General features: G+C 40.2%; 1 protein-coding gene across 4 annotated transcripts in view; it reads left to right on the top strand.

Annotated features, from left to right (window-relative positions):
- The window catches only part of lrch1 (leucine-rich repeats and calponin homology (CH) domain containing 1), a 64,375-nt gene extending 46,021 nt beyond the window's left edge, over positions 1 to 18,354 (top strand). For 2 of the 4 annotated variants that reach the window (XM_052141822.1, XM_052141821.1), the window contains 4 exons: positions 1,613 to 1,722; positions 2,460 to 2,597; positions 2,720 to 2,797; positions 18,206 to 18,354. In XM_052141822.1, coding sequence (XP_051997782.1) covers positions 1,613 to 1,722; positions 2,460 to 2,597; positions 2,720 to 2,797; positions 18,206 to 18,319 — 440 coding nt within the window. In that variant the 3' untranslated portion in view covers positions 18,320 to 18,354. Of the gene's footprint in view, positions 1 to 1,612; positions 1,723 to 2,459; positions 2,598 to 2,719; positions 2,798 to 10,502; positions 13,137 to 18,205 lie in introns of those variants that run through there. The other 2 variants (XM_052141820.1, XM_052141819.1) reach the window with 1 other exon arrangement.
- Positions 18,355 to 18,783: the final 429 nt, after the last annotated feature.

Below are 18,783 nucleotides of genomic sequence, written 5' to 3'. Positions count from 1 at the left end.
CCCACAAATTATTGAGGTCAGGGCTTTGTGATGCCACTCCAGTACCTTGACTTTGTTGTCCTTAAGCCATTTTGCTGCAATTCTGGAGGTACAGTATGTCCATTTGGGAGACCCATTTGAGCCGAGCTTTAACTTCCTGGCTGATGTCTTGAGATGTTGCTTCAATATATCCACATAATTTTCCTTCCTCATGATGTCATCTATTTTGTGAAGTGCACCAGTTCCTCCTGCAGCAAATCACCCCAGAACATGATGCTGGCACCCTCATGATTCACAGCTGGGATGGTGTTCTTCGGCTTGCAAGCCTCACCCTTTTCCCTCCAAATATAATGATTCTCATTATGGCCAAACAGTTCTATTGTGGTTTCATTAGACCAGAGGACATTTCTCCAAAAAGTATAATCTTTGTCAGAATGCGTCTCCTTCCTGAGCGGTATGATGACTGTGTGGTCACATGGTGTTTATAGTTTGTGTACTATTGTTAGTACAGATGAACGTGGCACCTTCAGGTGTTTGGAAATTGCTCCCAAGGATGAACCACAATTTGGATGGAGGTTCACAATTTATTTTCTGAGGCTGATTTCTTTTGATTTTCCCATGATGTCACAGAAGCTAATTGGCTAATTGTCGAAAGGCTTGACATCATTTTCTGCTAATATAAAATTTTGTAGAGTGGTTAAAAAAATAACTTCAACCTAAGTGTATGTAAACTTCTGACTTCAACTGTGATGTGTGTGTGTGTGTGTGTGTGTGTGTGTGTGTGTGTGTGTGTGTGTGTGTGTGTGTGTGTGTGTGTGATCTGTAATATCCAGATTTTCTGCTAAAACCATGAGTGAGAATTGTTACTTTATTTGTTTCCCAGTTCCTTTTATCTGAATTTGACCTTATGCAATATTCATTCATCATTTTCTTTCTCCTAATCCTCCTCTGCCTCACTGACATCACACAGAACACGAACACACACCTTTTTGTATATCGCTGCCCACAGAAGTCTAGCATGTTCTAGTACATCACTGTCCCAGCACAGTAAAATTGGCTCCGGGGCTTTAAACTGTGGAACACACAACAACAAAAAAGGGAGAAATGCATTGCAATACAACAAGATCCTTTTAGTGTTTCCTACATGGCATGACATCCTACTTTACCTTTCATTTTCTTTACAAAATGAGTAATTATGCAACAAATATGTGGAGTGGAGCCATTATACTGTTTGTTTTTTTTTCTGTTTTTTTCTCAACCTCCCTTTTTATCATGTCTAGTGCTCCCCCTTGTGAAAAAATATTGTATAATAAAAGGTAGTGAGTTGGCAGATGCAGTCTCTCAGTATGTTTATTGAGATGAAAATAGATTATAAAGGCCTTGGATAAAAAGCAGCAGTAATACTAAGAATAATTACATTTTTAAAATATTTATTTTTTACACAATTGCCTAGTGTTATGCCTTTTTTAGTTGTTTTTGTAGATTTGTAATGGTGTCTAGGAATGACAACCATGCTATGAAATGAAAGTGACTAAACGAGAGTTAACTTATAGGAAAGAGTCTGTGACAGTGAGACCGGTAATACTGTAAAATGTGCATTGTGCAGGCTGATGACGGTTCAGTTGTGTGACAGTGTTTTTCAGGACGCACAAGCCTCTGGAATCAGTGGATCCTCAGTTTACCATAAGGAGAAAGATGGAGCAGCTGAGAGAGGAGCTGGAACTCACAGAGCAATTACGAGAGGTACACACACACACACACAGAAGCTTGTAGATCCTTGTAGTCAGTTCTAGTGGTGACCAATACATGTTTTTCAATGGCCGATAGCAAAATCTAGAGAGCAGGATGGCTGATATAAATGCTGATATACATAAAACAATTTAACAACATCAAATCAGATGTACACACAATTTCTTAAGTGAAACAAACTCTTAATTTATGCAATATATTTACTCAAATTTGCATAAACTTGAAAAGAACAAACATTGAGAACAGAAAGTGTTGACTATCCATTGACAAATCTATTGGTGCATTTTGGAACAGACACATGTGCCGATAATTACAAAATTGCCAAATATCATCAGACACTATGTCCCAATCACCCATTCACACACACACACACACACACACATTCACACACCAATGGTGGCAGAGCTGCCATGCAAGGTGCTAGCCTGCCATTGGGAGCAACTTAGGGTTCAGTGCCTTGCCCAAGGACACTTCGGCATGTGGAGTCGTGTGGGCCGGGAATTGATCTGCCAACCCTGTGATTCACAGCCGACCCGCTCTACCACCTGAGCCACATTATCAGCTGATTATCTTTGCATCCTGCAAGGTAGTTTCATCAGGTTTTGCATAATCTACTGAAGACATTCTTGGAAAGTTGTGCCCACAGAATAGCTCCAAAATGTCTCTGTATGAAAAACAGATTTGTATTTGTGATGTGTTAATAATTCTACCCATTCTGTTTAATTTGGCAGAGTATTGAGAGCAGATTGAAAGTAGTTCTTCCTGAAGATCTGGGCTCCTCTCTCATGGACGGGGTTGTGCTATGTCACCTAGTGAATCACATTCGGCCTCGTTCAGTGGCCAGTATCCATGTACCTTCCCCGGCAGTGGTACGCCTCTCAGCTACCTTCCCACACATTCAAATAAACTGCATATGTGTGATTTAGACTGAAGTTTCTAACCCGTGTTTCTTCTTTTTTTTGACATGTGTATGATGTTGTTAAAACTTCAGCCCAAGCTTAGCATGGCTAAATGCCGCAGAAACGTTGAAAACTTTTTGGATGCCTGCAGGAAAATGGGAGTCCCTCAGGTGAATATTTGAATTTTTGCTGAATGCCATATTAGACCTGTTTTTCAAGGGCCACTGGTTGAACAGTTTTTTTTTTTAGGACTGATATTAATTTGTGTGTGAGAAACTGTAAAAATGGGGGTTTGTGGTAATGACTGGGACTAAAACCTGTATGCACAGGGGCTACTTGAAAACAGGTCATAGTTACAATATGTAATCGCTCAGTAACAGCTAATTTTAAGTCAAGTGTGTGAATTATCAAAATTTATTTTGATGAGTGTTTTTGAGTTTTAGAAGTCTGATGCAACATCCCAGTTGCACTTTAGAGAATGACAGAATTGGCATTCATACATGTTGACATGCATAGACATGAGGAGGGAGGGGCCTGGAGGCCAGTGCTGCCAATATATTCAAGACTTACTCTCACTGAGCACTTTATTAGTAAACCTGTACTAATACTGGATATGGCCTCCCTTTGCTCTTAAAACATCCTCAATTCTTTGTGGCATGGTGTAAAGCAGTTCAATGGGAAGGAAGAGGCGAGAACCGGCTTGGCAATATAAATAATATTTTAATGAGAAACTAAGAGACACTGAGAGACAAACACACACATGACACATGACGGACATTTCCGTAAACCCGCACAATCCTCCGCAGTTGGCCTTTATCCTTCTCGGAGGCTTGATTAGCCTGATAAGGGACCGGGTGTGTATAATCACGACCCGGCCCCGCCCTCCACCCTGCCACATTCCTCCCTCGTTCTCTCAGGCTGGGGAGCCCCCGGCATGATGTACCCCCCCCCTCCCCTTTTGCCCCGTCTGCCGGCAGGTCATCCCCGTCTTCCTGGACGAGGGATGGGACAAGGGGAGGAAACAGAAATAATTAAATAGGGGGGGTACTTCCTGTAACAGTGTAGTACCCCCAAAAAAACACTGTAACATTTAAATGAGAGGGAAAAGGCCAACGTGGCAGTGAGAGAGAAATTAAAAAAAAAAAACACTTACTCGCCAGTTCTCCGATACGCCGTAGCTTGTTCCTCGGCCACTCCTCCACCCTCTAACAGACGACAGACGCGCCTCTCCGGGCGGATGGGAAGGCAGTCCTCCAGCCCCTAGCGGACGAAATGCCCCGCTGCGATCTCGGGGAACAGAAGCGGTCTCCCCCGCCCCTGGCAGCGGTTCTGCCGCTCCAGGCGGTCGGCAGCGAGCCCCTCCCCGCTGTCTCAGACCCCGCCGCGTTTCAGTGGCTGGTAGGGGACTTCTCCGCCACTGGCAGCTGCCCTGACCGCTCCAGGCGGTCGGTTAGGAGCCCCTTCTCCCCTCGCGGTCAGCAGCCGTCGTCCTCTTCCAGGTGGCCGGCCTCCTCTGTCCCCCGGCAGATGGCCGCGGCTGTTCCGTTGGGGTGGACGGTAGTGGCGAGAACTCCACTACGGCATATCCCTCCTCCTTCCCGGGAGGTGGAGGTGAGAACTGGCTTGGCAATATAAATAATATTTTAATGAGAAACTTAAACCAAAAGACAAAACACACACATGACGGACATGTCCGTAAACGATCTCTGTCTCCCGCACAGTCCTCCGCAGTCGGCCTTTATCCCTCTCGGAGGCTTTATTAGCCTGATAAGGGACCAGGTGTGTATAATCACGACCCCGACCTCCGCCCTGCCACACATGGATTCCTCAAGATGTTGGAAACATTCCTTTGAGATTCTGGTCCATAATTGCATCGTGCAATTTCTGCACATTCATGCTGCAAATCTCCCGTTCTACCACATCCCAAATGTCTTCTATTGGATTGAGATCCAGTGACTGGGAAGGCCATTGAAGAACAGGGAACTCATTATCATGTTCATGAAACCAGTTTGAGATGACTTTTGCTTTGTGAAGTGATGCATTTTCATTCTGGAAGTAGCCATTAGAAGATGAGTAAATTGTGGCCATGAAGGGATGCACATGGTCAGCAACAATACTCAAATAGGCTGTGGCATTCAAGCTATGGTTGATTGGCATTAATGGGCCAAAAGTGTGCCAAGAAAACATTCCCCACACCATAACACCACCACCAGTGTGGACTGTTGACACAATGCCGGTTGGGTCCATGGATTCATGCTTTTGGTCTGACCCTATCATCTGTGGGCCTCCGCAGAAATCGAGATTCATCAGTCCAGGCTATGTTTTTCCAGTCTTCAGCTGTCCAGCTTTGGTGTGCCTGTGCCCACTGCAACCTCAGTTTTCTGTTTTTGGCTGCCAGAAGTGGAACCCAACGTGATCTGCTGTTGTAGCTCATCCGCCTCAAGGTTCAACATGTTGTGCATTCAGAGATGCTATGATGCTCACTACAATTGTACAGAGTGGTTAGTTACCGTAGCCTCAGCTCGAACCAGTCTGGCCATTCTCCGTTGACCGCTCTCATCAACAGGGTGTTACTGTCCGCAGAACTGCCGCTCACTGGATGGTTTTTGTTTTTGGCACCATTCTGAGTAAATTCTAGAGACTGTTGTGCATGAAAACCCCAGAAATACTCAAACCAGCCCATCTGGCACCAACAATCATGCCACGATCTAAATCACTGAGATGACATTTTTCCCCTTTCTTATGGTTGATGTATGATTTTATGCATTACGCTGCTGCCACATGATTGGCTGATTGGATAATTGCATGAATAAGTAGGTGTGCATATGTTCCCTAATAAAGTGTTAAGTGAGAGCACATTAGAAATGTTGTTGACAATACATTTCTGTCAGTTTTTAACCATTGTCAACCAAGAAATTTTGCCTTGAACAAATGTGTTGTGGTTCAGATTCATGCATGTTTTGAGCTATTCAAATTGAGTCTTTTTGGTCAATCACAGTGTAGAACTGGCCTCTATAGACCCTTCCACTTCTAATCTGAATGGTTGAAGCAACTGAGTTTGCCTTATATTGGTCTATGATCAGTCATGCCCTTGAAAGGCCAGAAATACTCATTATAACCTCTCCGAAATAATTTTTACCTTTTTGTTTAGCAGCTTCAGCAACTTAAAGGTCCTTCTCTCGTTATGGTTGAGAGTTGTTTTGGGAAAACTGATCCTAGATCAGTATTTATAGGCACATTCTCACAACCTTATAGTCCCCTACTTGAGCTGCATCATGCCTTGTATTAGGATGTTGTCACCATGGCTTCAGGCTTCATATTTACCCAGGGCTCCATTCCATCCTGTTAATGGCTGTGACCTGCTCTTTAATAATAAATCATGCTCATGGAACGTTTCTTTAAGCTTTCTATTCTAAGATAACTGATACAAAATTCCAGTGTATGGATAAACAGACAATGGGCCTCACCCATGAAAATAAGCAGAATTAAATTCTGTAAAATCATTCTTACGTGAATTATCACATGATGTGAACTGTTGCTTCATAAATGAGGCCTAATGAATGTGTGTGTGGGTTTAGCCTACATGTGAGGACTAGACAAAAATGTCTTGAAGGGATCATTAACCCAAAAATGAAAATTCTCTTATCATTTACTAACCCAGATGTGTATGAATGTATATCTTTTGCTGAACACAAAGTTTTTATAAGAATATATCAGCTTTGGAGGTCCTCACAATGCAAGTGAATGTGTACCAACATTTCTAAGCTCCAAAAATCACATAAAGGCAGCATAAAAGTAATCCATACGACTCCAGTGGTTAAAGCTATATCTTCAGAAGTGATATGATAGGTGTGGTTAAAAAACAGATCAATATTCAAGCCCTCTTTACCATAAATGTTCCTCCCTGCCCAGTAGGTGGCGATATGCCCAAGATGTGCGAATTGCCAAAAACAAAAGAAGAATATAAATGTGAAAGTGGAGATTTATAGTTTAAAAAAAAAAACGTAAATATTTATCTTTTTCACCGCTTCTGAAGATGTGGATTTAACCACTTGAGTCTTATGGATTACTTTCATGCTGCCTTTGTTCTTTTTGGAGCTTAAAAATTTGCTACCCATTTACTTGCATTGTATGGACCTAAAGAGCTGAGATATTCTTCTAAAAATCTTTGTGTTCAGCAGGAGGAGGAAAGTCATCCACATCTGGGATGGCATTAGGGTGAGTAAATGATGAGAATTGTAATTTTTTGGAGTGAACTATTCTGAACACTTGTTCAGTGTTATGTTAAGGGGGGGAGGGGTGTGTGTGTGTGGGGGTGGGGTTGTTGTTGGTGTAGAAAAACTAACTAAATTGTGCCCAAAACCAAAAAATTACCAAATTGTCATTTGCAAGTGGGGTGACCAGGCTTTGGTCCATGGCCACCCCATAGCTCCACCCCTGGTTTGGAGACATTCGGCATATTCTCTTTTGGGAAGAAAAAAAAACCGTATAATCACAAATAACAATTGTAACTATTCTAACGATGCAAAATGTTTCCTTTTAGGGGTAGGGTTAGTCTATAGTAATCATAATTGGCTTTAAAAAAATAATGTGTGTGTGTGTGAGCCAGCCAAGTGAGGTTTGTTGGTCAGTTTTGGATTTGCGACTGCTCTAGTTTTCCCACTCATGCTCAAACTGTTGAAAAGTTTCCATTGGTTGTGCAGTTCTCCCCACAGTAAATCTGTTACAAAACAATATCTATGGCCTCTCTGGTTAAACCAAATGGTGGAGAACCCAGATGCTGTCTTCTGCTTTATGGATTGAGCTTGGTCCAAGCCATTTATAACAGGTTTACAGGAATCTGCTACATGTGTAGCATGTGTATGTCATGGCTTGTGTCTGTAGTAGCAGAGCTTCTACAAGTCTGCATGGCAACTAGCTTCATCAGTATTTGTCTTCCGTGGCTTTTTAATGTCGATAGGTGATTTTTAAAAGGCTAGTTTATTTTCTTTGTGTATTTTGGATTCCTAGTGTGAGCCTTGTTTAATTCAGTAAATATCAGGATTGTATTAAACATTATATTTGCTTTGCTTATTAATCTGGGGTGTGGTCTCGCACATAAGAGTAGTCTTAAAGTGGAGTTATGCACCATTTCAAAAGCTCTGCTTTGGATAACTGGCTTTTTTGCAGCTCTCTTTCTTTTCAATGTTTTTAAACACTGCCGCTTGACTTTGTGACTTGTGCCTGGCATATGCTGCACATTCTCTGCTAACCATCATCCACTTGTGCACCTGCTAACAGCATCTCCCCCAACACACCTTACACCAGCCACAGGTGCCCTCTCAAAGAAAGAGAATGAATGGGAATGTGTGACCTCTTGGTCAGAAAACAGTTTCTCTCTTTTTCAGAAGGCAGTAAGAGGGTTACTCTCAGGAAATTGTGCCATTTGTGAAATCATATTTACTCACCCCAGGCCCAAAGTGCAGTAGCAGGGCCTTAACTGCCATATGCATTAGGGGGCCAACACCATCCTCCACAAATATGGCTTGTTTAATGGCGAGTCTTAAACTATTACCTTTAAAAGTAAACTTAAAGTTCAAAATACATATGCACATTTGAATTGATAAGTGGTAGAGTCCCTCTTTTATTAAAACACATTATTCTTATTGGAAGACAATTTGGCATTTCTCTTTTAAAACATGTTTTGTGCCAACCCTGTTACATTCTAAATGTTTCTGGGTTGAAGATCAGTGCAAAAATGGCTAATTGCAGCCTTAATTACAGTAGCCAATGTAAATACACCACGTCACATTATTCTCAGTACAGTCAATGTTTTTGTGCCTTTTTCTCCATAAAAATGTTGAACTATTGAGCTTAACATGGCTAATATATGTGTAACATAATGATAATGACGTACTGATAAAGATGTGGTGTGCAATGTTTGTGTATATATACAGTGCTGTGAAAAAGTATTTGCCCCATCATGATTTCTTCTGTTTTTGTGTATATCTCATAGTAAATTGTTTCAATAATTCAAACAAACTCTAACATAAAACAAAGGCAATCTGAGTAAACACAGGAAATGATTGTTATTTATTGAAGCAAAAATGTTATCCAATATCAACTGGGCCTGTGTAAAAAGTATTTGCCTCCTTGGTTACTAAATCCCCAAATCTATGAAACTGCATTCATAATGGGGTTCAGTTGGACTAGACACACACAGGCCTGAGTACTGCCAGAACTGTTCAATCACATCAACACCTAAATATAACGTTTTCAGCAGTATAAAGATGGCTGACAGGTCTCACCCACTAGCACACTGCCAAGGTCGAAAGAAATTCCAGAAATGATGAGTAAAAAGGTGATTGAAATACATCAAGGTTTACAAAGCTATGTCAAAGGTTCTGGGTCTCCAAAGTACCACAGTGAGAGTCATTATCTCCAAAACGTGGCACAGTAGTGAACCTTTCTAGAAGTGACCGGCCTTCCAAAACGCCACCTAGAGAACAGTGACGACTCATCCAGGAAGCCAAAAAAAGCCAACATCCAAGGAACTGCAGTCCTCTTTCTCATCTGTAAAGGTCACTGATCAGAATGACACTGACCAAAAATGCCATCCAAGGAAGAGTGGCGAGGTGAAAACCTCGATGATCCTCAAATCTTTTGGGAGATTGTTCTGTGGAGTCGAAAGTGGAGCATTTTGGAAGACAGGGGTCACATTATATCTGGTGTAAATCAAACGCAGGACTCCAAAAAAGAACATCATACAGTAGCTGCGGTCATGCATGGTGGTAGTGTGATGGTGTCGGGATGTGTTGGAACATGAATTCTGCTCTCTACCAGAAAATCCTAAAGGAGAATGTCCGGTCATCAGTCCGTGAGTTGAAGCTCAAGCGCAACTGAATAATGCAGCAAGACAATGATCCAAAACATTGGAGTAAGTCCACATCTGAATGGCTCAAAAGAAGCCAAATTAAAGTTTTAGAGTGGCCTAGTCAATGTCCTGACTTGAACCCGATTGAGATGCTGTTCAGGACCTTAAACGGGCAGTTTATTCGGAAAACCCTCCAATGTGGTTGAACTAAAGTAGTTCTCAAAAGAAGAGTGGGCCAAAATTCCACCACAGTGTTGTGAAATGACTGATCTTACGTTATCAGAAGTGTTTGGTTGCAGTTGATGCTGGTAAAGGTGGCACAACCAGCTATTAAGATCAAGGGGGCAGTTTTTACATGGGTGATATAGGTGTTGGATTACTTTATTTGCTTCATTATATATATATATATATATATATATATATATATATATATATATATATATATTTGAAAACTGTACACGGGCTGCCTTTGTTTTACGTTATATGTCGTTCAAAGATCTAAAACATTTTAGTATGAAAAATACACACAAATAGAAATCAGGAAGGGGCAAATACTTTTTGTGTGTATGTGTGTGTGTGTGTGTGTGTATATATATATATATATATATATATATATATAATAGTTTGTTTTTGCATTACATACCATACAGAGTCAATTGAATTAATAGAACAAAGTTCAGTATCCTATTAATATTAATAATATCCATAAGGACCAGAATAGCACACACAGATGTCACCATTTAATGAGAATGACCCAAGAAATTCTTGCTAGAGCCTTTTTGACTTTTATAACTTGCTAATCACCTTTCTTATCTTTCTCTGTTACCGGATGGACAATCTCTCCTCTCTTCTCATTTTCCTTATTTTGGTTTTATTCTTTCTTTCTTTTCTTTGATAATTTCTCCCTTCATTTATTTTGACATCCATTCCCTCATTATTACTCCATTCTCTTTACCTCTTCCCCTTCCTGATTCTCTATTTCTGCTCTTTGTCATCCCCTCCATGTTTTTAATCTCTCTCAGTCCTCTATTTGTTCGGCTTATGACATTCTGCAGTGTAACTTACGGCCAGTCTGGGCCGTGATCGGGGCCTTGCTCGTGCTGGAGAGCAAAGGAACAAAGCAGAAGGAAGGAAAGGTGGAAAGTGACAGGGAGAAAGAGACTGAGGGCAAGAAGCTTGTCCCAGAGTCCACTCAGACTCCACCCCCTTCCTGGCAAATATGGGATCTGATTGGCTCAAGTTTGCTACATGTTTTCTGTCTGGTGGTGCTGTTTGTGGCCTACAGCTGGAGTGAATTGAAATAACATATATGCACAAACATTCCAATAATGTATGTCACTCATTGATTCTGGAAAGCACATTTAACCGTTTGGGTTGGTTAAGGTGTGGTAACACTAGACTTTGGTGCCCACGATAATTATCGGCAACTGTATATGATGTCACGCTGTAGAGCTTCTGTTTTTATTGAACAATAAATAACCAATAGTACTACTCCACTTTCCTATGACACTTAAAACCATGCAGTTTTTGTTTTAAGCCAATAGTTCAATCTGTGTTTTTAACGTTTAAATCCTCTATTGGTGGAAAAGATGAAACTTCTTCACATGTGCTTGTGTTTGCTCTTCATGCGTGTATATCTCGAGTATGCACGGAAGTGACAAAGTCTAGTATGGCCACACCTTTATACTTGAGATAGTTTGTTATAAAATGGACACTGCAAATTTGCGATTTGTAGTTTCGTTATTTCATAAGTTTCACTAACACTTGCTTTTTGATTAGGCTATGGTAAAATCATACATAACATACTGTACAGGCCGATTTAAACTTCTGCGTCAAACCTACGGCGTAGCCTGACGTGCACCTCTCCAAAAATGTAACCATGCGTCGTGTTGACGCAGACGTCAACAGCTGTGATTGGTCCTCTTTGTAACCAGAGATGTCCCCCAGGACGACAAAGATATCTGAGGTAGGGTCGCATTTTCTCCAAGATTATTTTAAGATCTATGCATCATGTCACATTGTAGTTGGACTCGGAAGCATTGTTTTCCCAGGACTTTTACTCCGTATATATTTGGTATGTGAGCGACACTATTTTAAACTTTAAAACAACACCCATTATGTGTTGGTCAAGCGAGTAGACTAGCTATAATTTATTTGTGCCAAACTATTTATTTATTATTGTTCTAGAGCAAGCATACAGTTTATGCCGGATGTTTTTTTTTTTCTCTCTGCATGCTAGACACGTTTAATAAATAATATAAAACGGATAGTTCCAGTCCTGGATGCTGATTGGTCAACAGCTGTGCTTTATTCATGATAAAGCACAGCTCTGACCTCATCATGGAACCTTTATTTATATCACTCCACAGCACCCATAACTGACAGTTATTCTTGTTGCCTAGCAACGTTCTGTTTATTGTTTACTGCCAGCAACAAGAAAAGAGAAAAGCATTATTTAATGGCGATTACACACCTCAAAACATTAGTTTAAGTGAACAGAACTGCTTATAACGTCTCATAACACACTCATTTTGATGCTGTGAACTATTTATTATTATTTATTTACTATTACCTTTACTAAGAATTGAATGAATACCTAAATTAATTAATGTTAAGTTATTAGCTTTAATTTACCTTGGAGCAAATGTAGAGTGTCATCGCTGATGCTATGTATATATATATATATATATTCATATGGGACAAACAGAGGTGTAGTGGTAAAAAAAGAGGTGGGTAAACTATAAATTCTGGTGGACCACGACGTGGTCACCCGGTAAGGTGGGCCACTGCCTACCGGTGTATGTGTATCCTGATGACATCGCTATAGGCTATCATTTGATGGTACTACCAAGGGTATCACTGGTTGTTCCCTCATCATAGGTCACACAATCACTATTCAATTCATACATTAATCTAAGTTCTTGTTAAAGAGACCCAAGAAGGAATAATATGGTTGAAATCTATAAAGTTTACTAAATGACAAAACAGAGAGAACAAAAATATATTTAAGAGAGATAGAGAGGGAGGCTTATATCCAGGGCTTCCAATGCAATGCACTTGTACATAATGATTAGGGATTTGGGATTATTTTCATAGTCGATTAATCTGTTGAATATTTTCTCGATTAATAAATTAGTTGTTTGGTCTATAATATGTCAGAACAATGTGGATCAGTGTTTCCCAAAAGCCCAGGAGGATGACGTCCTCAAATGTCTCGTTTTGTCCACAACTCAAAGATATTCAGTTTACTGTCACAGAGGAGAGAAGACACTAGAACATATTCACATTTAACAAGCTGGAAATGTGATAACAAATATCAACGCTGACCGCCACACATTGATTTTCGATTTATTTTTTATTTTTTACTAAGCCTATTTAAAATCGTATTTGATTGCAGAGAGCCGTAGCGCATTCGCGCAGCACTAGGCTACCTCTCGCTCGTCCCTCTCTCTCTCTCTCTCTCTCACCCGTACCTCTCGCACTCTCTCTCCGTCATGGAACACCGCTGCATAAATCTGTCCAACACAGCACTGTCAGTTATTACTTATTAGCCAGCATGCAAGGAGCCTAGCTAATAAGGAGAGCTAAGTTATTGTTAGAATACAGCTGGATTTTTGAGGTCAGCACGCTGTATATACACTCACCTAAAGGATTATTAGGAACACATACTAATACTGTGTTTGACCCCCTTTCGCTTTCAGAACTGCCTTAATTCTACGTGGCATTGATTCAACAAGGTGCTGAAAGCATTCTTTAGAAATGTTGGCCCATATTGATAGGATAGCATCTTGCAGTTGATGGAGATTTGTGGGATGCACATCCAGGGCACGAAGCTCCCGTTCCACCACATCCCAAAGATGCTCTATTGGGTTGAGATCTGGTGACTGTGGGGGCCATTTTAGTACAGTGAACTCATTGTCATGTTCAAGAAACCAATTTGAAATGATTCGAGCTTTGTGACATGGTGCATTATCCTGCTGGAAGTAGCCATCAGAGGATGGGTACATGGTGGCCATAAAGGGATGGACATGGTCAGAAACAATGCTCAGGTAGGCCGTGGCATTTAAACGATGCCCAATTGGCACTAAGGGGCCTAAAGTGTGCCAAGAAAACATCCCCCACACCATTACACCACCACCACCAGCCTGCACAGTGGTAACAAGGCATGATGGATCCATGTTCTCATTCTGTTTACGCCAAATTCTGACTCTACCATCTGAATGTCTCAACAGAAATCGAGACTCATCAGACCAGGCAACATTTTTCCAGTCTTCAACTGTCCAATTTTGGTGAGCTCTTGCAAATTGTAGTCTCTTTTTCCTATTTGTAGTGGAGATGAGTGGTACCCGGTGGGGTCTTCTGCTGTTATAGCCCATCCGCCTCAAGGTTGTGCGTGTTGTGGCTTCACAAATGCTTTGCTGCATACCTCGGTTGTAACGAGTGGTTATTTCAGGCAAAGTTGCTCTTCTATCAGCTTGAATCAGTCGGCCCATTCTCCTCTGACCTCTAGCATCAACAAGGCATTTTCGCCCATAGGACTGCCGCATACTGGATGTTTTTCCCTTTTCACACCATTCTTTGTAAACCCTAGAAATGGTTGTGCGTGAAAATCCCAGTAACTGAGCAGATTGTGAAATACTCAGACCGGCCCGTCTGGCACCAACAACCATGCCATGCTCAAAATGGCTTAAATCACCTTTCTTTCCCATTCTGACATTCAGTTTGGAGTTCAGGAGATTGTCTTGACCAGGACCACACCCCTAAATGCATTGAAGCATCTGCCATGTGATTGGTTGATTAGATAATTGCATTAATGAGAAATTGAACAGGTGTTCCTAATAATTCTTTAGGTGAGTGTAGCTGGTAGTAGTCAATATCGATGCACGCGCATGGGAAACACTGGCAGCAGCGCATTATGAAAGACTTCGTCTTAGGTTTAACAACCTATGAAACTAATAATGAACAATATGAAACTAAAACGACATAAGCTTAATTTAAAATGGCTTAGGAACTATCTATTTAGAGGTGGATAAACGCAATTTAGAGGTGGGTAAACGCTATTTCCGAATTTTGGGAGGTGCGTAAACGGCGTTTACGTGCGTTTAGCCTCCACTACATCCCTGGGGACAAATGAATGACAGCATGCTCTTCTCAATATTTATTTTAAATATTTTGTTTTTAAAAAGAAGAAAAAAAACAAACACCGCGTGTTTCATCTGTAGGTATCTCGTGTCACTATTACAAATGGCCCAGCAACAAAAAATGTTAAACTCTTTGGATCATTTCGATAAAATCCCACTTAAAACTCCTCAAACGCACATTACTCCCATAGGCTCTCATTGTAAAAAGGCAAACCCCTGTCAGAGAAATGGCATCGGGGCAACAGTTAGTTAGACAGGATTGGTCAGAAATGGTTTTAAGGCGGGGCTTAGCGAAGGGTCAATTTTTTCAATATACTAGCACTTGGCTGTGTACTCACAGAACGATGCATACACACTAATGCAGAACTATATATGCGAACAACTAGACTATGGCGTAGGTTCGAGCAAAAGTATACACGGATCAGCCATTACATTAAAACCACCTGCCTAATATTGTGCAGGTCCCCCTCATGCTGACAAAACGGCACCAACCTGCATCTCAGAGTGCTGTTCGTCTAACCACAATAGTACAGATTTACCGTAGACTTTGTCAGTTCAAAGCAGTCCGGCCGCTTTCCGTTGACGTCTCTCATCAATAAGGTTGTGTTGTTGGTGCCAGACGGGCTGCTTTGAGTATTTCTGGGATTTTCATGCACAACACTCTCTAGAATTTACTCCAGATGGTGCCAAAAACAAAAAACATCCAGTGAGCGGCAGTTCTGTGGGCGTAAACACCTTGTTGATGAGAGAGGTCAATAGAGAATGGCCACAACAACTGACAAAGTCGACGGTAACTCAGATAACCCCTCTGTACAGTTGTGGTGAGAATATATATATAATCTCAAAATGCTGTTCTGAGATGCAGGTTGGCACTGTTTTGGCAGCACGAGGGGGACCTGCACAATATTAGGCAGGTGGTTTTAATGTTTTGGCTGATCGCTGTTAATCGGCCTAAACTCAATATACAAAACATCTGTATGAACAACATGTGCTCCTTCAGTCTGGTTTTAGATTAAAACAGATTTTGAACATAAAAAGCCACTTGTACATTTGGGAAAGTGTTATTTATTTGGGGAATATCATGTTGTTCAGTTTATTAAGAGCTATTTATTAGTCCTCGCAGAATGCCGAGGAAACCATCTTTGAACATGGACTTTTATAAAAGTACGAGGTGCACTTTAATGAATGGAAAATGGACACGATCTCACTTTCAACTCTACTCACATAAAACTATGAATTTCAACCGTTATACTGCTGAACAATGCACGTATAAACGTATACAAGCAGTAGATTTATTTGCATCTGCATAACAAAACAACAATAAAACAAGCGGATATGGAGGTCTGGCCTCATGCCGATCATGCCAATCACGCCAATCATGCCAATGATCAGTAATATATATCTACAGGAATCAAGCACATCTTTAGTCTGCTTCACAGAAATAATATCAGGACATTCGTGTAAGCGAAGGCCCAGATGACATTAAAGCAAAATAATGGATTTGTTTTTATGAAGAGGTTAAATCATTAAAAACATGAATCATTAGCATTAGGGCTAATTAATCCATTAAAAAGCAGCGGCTTTTGGCTAATAGTGTTTATAAGGATTGGCATATATTTTGGAGTGTATATCATGTTGCCCATGTATATCACATGAATCTGTAAATGTTAAGATATGGAATAATTAAAGATCCTGCACAGTCATTGTAAATTATTACAGCTTGTTATTGTGTATTGCTTTAAGATGATTATGCATCTCTAGATTTGTTTTTCCTCTAAAAGAGATAAGGATAGGAATAATGATTCTTTGCTTTCATTTCCTGATTATTTGTACAGCAAAATGACATACAGAGAACTAAATTGAAGTTTGAATGAATGCAGTGACATTCCACAGATATGTCACGACTCCAGTTTAACCAATGATGAATAATGGGGTCTGGAATAAGACATTGTTCATGTGTTCTATCGGTGATCTGTAATAGAGACACTGGCGAGTCTTCATTAATGTATCAGATTGAAACCATTCCAGATTGTAGATTGTATCTGGTTTTGTATTTGAAACCATGAAGAAGCAGCAGCCATTAGTGATGATGTCATTTACACGTCAGTAAGCCACTGGAGCTCATGATATCACTTCCTTTTAACAAAATACTTTGAACCTTATCAGTGTGATCACAGCTGTTGGCAGTTATAATTGGTACTGAATGCATCATCCACTTTGACAAAAAATAAAACTGTTCAGGACCTTTAAAAATGCAAAACAATGAATTGGTGTCATTTCCTGTTATCTCCCAGAAAAGCTACCGGATGCCAAAAAGTCTTAAATATGGCTGCATTGGTTCCTTTGAGCGCTCTGATGCTTCTGTTCTCTTAATAATGCAGCCTGGTGGATGTTTTGACTTCTCTTTCAGCGTTATGTTTAGTTCTTATGACACTGTAAATGAAAAGGAATAAATGTACAGTTTGGGTTGTTTTTCTCATCGGTGTTTCAGTCTTAAACACTAAAGCCTAAACAGTTATTTTCCTAAGATGTGAAACATTCAATTGTTTAAATAATGTCTTTCATATTTGGCATCACTCCTAAACGAGGTGAGTCTTTATTCGTTTTAATAACTGTATTTTAAATGCTCACTCTTTTATTGTTTCTTTCTTGAGCTTCAGGGTTCCCACACCTTTTGAGTTTTCGGTTTCCATCAGTTATTTTGACATTTCCAGTCGTTAATGATGACTAAGATTAGCAAAAAGTCCAAATTGTTAACATTTAGTTATTACATGGCTCTCTGGAAAACTCAATGGCGCCATCTAGTGGTGTTATATGTTTGGGTAACAACCGCACATCCAGGGATTACGTCATATCGGAGCAGTTACCGAGTCATCTTTCCTACTTCTAGTATCACTGTCTGACCTACAACTAAGCTAATAAAATGATTTCACGCAAATCAATATTTCATGTCCATTTAATTATTAATTTGGCAAGTAGACTTGAAAATAAGCCATATAACGAGCAGTCAGATGGTCATTATCGCAAAAGAAACCCCAACTGGGAATTCATCTATTTAGCGATTTTTCTTTCTTCTCACATAATAACATAATTTCAGTGCAAATCAATATTTCATGTCCATTTAATTATTGATTTGGCAAGTTGTAGTGTAACAAGCATAATCATTTACAGTCAGTTGCACGGGGATACGTATATTATCTCTTATGTAACGCAATAGTTAACACGAACTAGCAATTAATATTAATTTTACAGCATTTATTAATCTTGGTTAATGTTTATTTGTACATATATTAAGATTTACAGCAAAGTAGTATATTTTAACATTAGCGTACATAATATGAACGAACCAAGATTATTAAAAAACCATTAGTTTGTGATGCCCATCACGAACCTCATTGTAACGCGCCCCTAATTTGTAAATATCATTACACTGAGATTGCCCTCAAAAGCAACTTCTAGGTATATTTTATAGCTAAGCATATGTACAAAAATGTGTTTTCGCTTCAGGTTTTTGACTGTGGGAACCCTGTCTATTTCGATCATGACTTGGCTCTTGATTGTCGTCTTTGTGAATCTGTCTGCAGGACCGGTTATGTCTGCCTCATCATATTTTGGAGGAGAAGGGGCTCATCAAAGTTGGCATTACTGTCCAAGCTTTGCTGGATGAAACTTCGACGAAACAGACACTCTTCACATGAGTCCACACATGCTAATTCTTTACCGCTAACTGACACACTGATTCACGTGGACAGACATACACCTCTCGCTGTTACCAGCTGACCTTCACCAAAACATGAAATTCTATGGACAGCAGCCATATGTTTCAATTATATCAGATCCTCAACTGCAGGTATATGATCATGTTTTCCATATTTTGCCTTTTCATTTAGTACCGTTATCTCATCTGCACTGTTGCCCCCTCTATAGTCGCCATGGAGATATACAAAATCTGCTCGAAACCTAGATTGAGATATGAAATTCCTTATTTAACATGCATATATTTATTAAACTGCTATTTGAGAGATGTACACAATTGGAAGAAAGACAGCTCTTGATGGGTATATATATATATATATATACACCTTTTGTGTAGAATTTAAGTCGTCTGTGTTGGACCTTCAGTGACTACATTTAAAAAAGCACGTCCTCCAAGTGTTTTATG

The sequence above is a fragment of the Xyrauchen texanus genome, chromosome 14 (genome assembly GCF_025860055.1).
Source record: "Xyrauchen texanus isolate HMW12.3.18 chromosome 14, RBS_HiC_50CHRs, whole genome shotgun sequence".
NCBI classification, from domain to species: domain Eukaryota; kingdom Metazoa; phylum Chordata; class Actinopteri; order Cypriniformes; family Catostomidae; genus Xyrauchen; species Xyrauchen texanus.
Note: the sequence above shows the minus strand (reverse complement) of the source record. Positions and strands in the feature narration are given on the sequence as shown.